Here is a 3482-nt window from a genome sequence, read left to right as displayed (position 1 = left end):
GGAAAGCAATGAGCTTTGGGGCCAGAAAACCTGGTTTAATTCTGGCTCTGCCTCCGCCCCCGCCCCCACGCTATGGGGGCACACACCGGCCAGGTCTACCTGCCTGGCCCCATGTGAATCCCACTAGGACCTGTCATAGCCTAGGTTCTCCTTCCTTGCAGGGCGGCCTGAGTGCTGCACCAGTCCAGACTCCTATGTGCTCCGCCCCCCCTGCCATGGAGACTTCTCACCCTGCCCCCTGCACACTCAACTACGCATTCAGGCGCTAAAATGAACAGAGTTGTGACTCCAGAACTCCAGCCTCCAGGTCATAGGGATTTTTTTTTTTTACTGGAAAGAACTGACCATTCTAACTATCCTGAAGGGTTAAAGCACCAGAGGCCTGCTTTGGGGGACAGCAAGGAAGTGGGGCAGCCAAATTCCACCCCAAGTAAGCGAGGGAACGGGACAGCAGCAGCACCGCAGAGGCCAAGGAGTGAAAGTCAACAACAGTGGCCGGTATTGACAACTCCACTGTTATTGATTCCCATTTTACGGATGGGGACATAGTTTCTGACAACTTAAGTAACCTGGGGAGACAGGTTAAAGAACTTAAGTAACCTGAAATATCACACAGTCAACACTTAGGGGAGTTGGATTCCAGGCCAGTCTCCCACCCCTGGGTGTAACCCTCTGGACTCCAAGCCCTCCATCCCTCTTGGTCCTGTCCTGTGACAGCAGACCCTGACTCTTGGTGAGGGGAAGAACCGCCGACCCCCACTCCCTACCCTCATCTGCCATCCCTAGGAAAAGCTCACATTGCCCTCTGGAAAGAACAGTGACCAAGTCCCAACTCACTTGAGTGTCTCTGCTAGAAAGAAACTCTGCTGCTTGTTATCGTGGTTGGGAATGCTACTGTACACGTCTTGGATCCCAGAGAAACCGGCTTCCGTCCGACAGTATTTCTCTAAGGCCTGAAAAAAGGCAGCCAGCCTTAGCATGGGGAGAGGAGAGCCCCCCGCCACAAGACTTGCACCTGTCCAGAGGGCCAGAGCTTGCACCCAGACAGGCCCCCAACCGCTCGGCTGAGACCCCTGGCATTTGTAGGAACAGAAGACCAAGTTATTCTTTCAGGGTCAGTCACCCTGTGTCCGGACTAGAGGGGCCACACTCCCTCTGCCCACCTGGCAGCCAGTTCCTGTTTGAGGAGAACGTAAAGTGATCTGTCCAGGCGCCGGGGTCAGGAAAGCGTCTGCTGAGATAGCAGTGGCCACACTGTGCTCCAGGCAGCGGTCCAGGCCCCAAAGGTCATGGACACTCAGAATCCTCTTCACAAGTTTCAGAAATGCCGTGTCTCAGGGCAGCTTCCCCCCAGGTGGGGGCTCTTGCCTCTGCAACCACTGGCTTGAGCCTTTGCACCCTGAACCTCAGCCAGAGGTCAACCTGGCTTGACCTTCCTCTCTGTGCCTGAGCTAGGACTGTGGATTCTCAGGGGCACGGCCACCCGGTTGCCCACCCCCAGGGCCCACTCACCATCACCACTTCCCAGCCCCACTCCCTGTAGATGGGGTCGTGGGTCTGCCGCCACAGGTACATGTAACTCTCCACCACCTCGGGCCGCAGGATATAGTAGCTCTCGCTCAGCTGGGTGGCTACCGCCTCTCGGCCAGAGTTAAACCAGAAGGCCTCGGGCCCCAGTTTGGTATCTGTGGAAATGGCCAACCAGAGGGCCTGGGTTAGACCTTCCACGTCTTGCTTCTCAGGACCCAGCTGCCCCAGGAGAGATTTCAGCTGCCTGGAAGCCCTCTGCCAGCGGGATGGTTAGTGATGCGCTGCTACAGGGTGGGCCCTGCTGGCACTGCCTCGTAAGGCCCAGGAAGATGCACAGATTCCCTCTTAGGCTAGGCTGGCCAAAGCAAGACCCTTGGGGCCTCAATAATTTGTGGTTTTGGACTCTGAGAATCCAAATGAGCTACTCAGCAGTCTGAGAAAGGCAAAGATTTGGGCAGTGTTCCCCAATGGTGTATTTTGAGACGTTAGCTCTACAAGATGTTAACCAGAACTCAGCCAAGAGTTTTCAGTTTAAACATTTGGGGAATAGTGGATTAAGCAAAGTTAAATAGTGTCATGTTCACAGGACTTATCGGATCCTTCAGTACGCTAATGTGCAACGATGCTTCTCCACAGACCCCCTTTCTCAGGGAACTGCCTTTAACACATCCCAGACACAGCCTTCCAGAGCTGACATTTGGGAAGCTGCTGAGGTGGAGATAAAGGGAAGACTTGCCCAGGAATATACCTGCTCAGATACAGGGAGCTGGAAAGGTCTGGGTTCTGTTGTTGTCATTGTTTTGTTTGCTTTTGGGTCATTTCCTGCCATTCTTGTTTTCTGCATGACCACAGTTATAACCACCACTGCAGCCACCATTTATGATTTTAAGGGCTATACTGGGTGCTTTACATACATTTTTTTCAATCCTAAAATTTTTTATTTTTGCTAAGATAGATACTATTATCCCTCTCTCACGTATGTGGAAACTGAGGATCAGAGAGGCTAAGTAATTTGTCCAAGGTAACACAGCAGTCGTGGCTGACCTGGGATGTGACCCTGCATCTGTCTGATGCCCTTTCCCCAGGCTAAGCTCGCTCTCCCTCTCTTTCCCTCCTGAGTCTAACTCTCTAGGTCCAAAATTTAGGGAATGTGGGTCAGATCCTCCTCCCTTGAATGGCTGCACATCCTGCCCAGGTCAGCTGAGTGCCCAGCTCTACTCCTAATGCCTGCCCTTCCCCTGCCATGAGGGTTCAGAACCCTGAGAGGCTTTCCCTTGAGAGACAGGGTTGGAGCTTTGGGGAACATCCTGCTTGTCCATGGAGGGCTTCACGGAAGAAGCATTAGCTAGACCCCAGCCCCTCATCTCTCCCAATGGTGTGGTGGCGCCTGGCTATTGGCAGTCATTTGGCCAACTTGCTAATGGGGTGAGGGCACGAGCGACGGTGGCAGCCATCCGCAGGATGAGTGGGGCTGGCGGAACTACATGCTCTATTGAGCGCTGTCTTTTATGGCCCGGCTGGTTGTCCCAGACAAACAAGGGGCTTTTTATTATTCCTGAGATTTCCTATTTGTTTATGGCCCTGGCAGAGCAAGCTCTTTGAAGAGAATGGAAGAGCCGTTGTAAGGACCCATTGCGAGCCTCTGACTTACTGGAAGAGCCCCAGGAGCACGGGATTCAGTGGGGCCACCAATGGACCCCGGCTCTGGCTGGCGGCGCCGCCCAAGCGTTCACTCTGGGAGGCCCGTGCTGTCCTTCCCGTTGAACCCATGAGAAAACAGGCCACTGGCTGGCAGTGGCAGAGCAGCACTGAGCCTGGGGAATTTTACCGCAACTCTTGGGTCCGCTCTCTAATCAGGACTGGGATTGCAACTCACAGCAGGGGCATCTCCGGGGGCCACGGGGGGCTGGGGATTTTTCTGAAGGGTGCGCTGTTTAGAGGCAGCGTGGGGG

General features: G+C 54.3%; 1 protein-coding gene across 1 annotated transcript in view; it reads right to left on the bottom strand.

Annotated features, from left to right (window-relative positions):
• The window catches only part of MAN1C1 (mannosidase, alpha, class 1C, member 1), a 169919-nt gene that overhangs the window by 1518 nt on the left and 164919 nt on the right, over window positions 1–3482 (bottom strand). The window contains exons 10-11 of the mRNA XM_008572164.1: window positions 1513–1685; window positions 838–953 (exon numbers count right to left, since the gene is read on the bottom strand). Of these exons, the coding sequence (XP_008570386.1) occupies window positions 838–953; window positions 1513–1685 (289 nt within the window). The remainder of the gene's footprint in view (window positions 1–837; window positions 954–1512; window positions 1686–3482) is intronic.

Source organism: Galeopterus variegatus, unplaced genomic scaffold (assembly GCF_000696425.1).
Source record: "Galeopterus variegatus unplaced genomic scaffold, G_variegatus-3.0.2 Scaffold761, whole genome shotgun sequence".
Lineage (NCBI taxonomy): Eukaryota > Metazoa > Chordata > Mammalia > Dermoptera > Cynocephalidae > Galeopterus > Galeopterus variegatus.
Note: the sequence above shows the minus strand (reverse complement) of the source record. Positions and strands in the feature narration are given on the sequence as shown.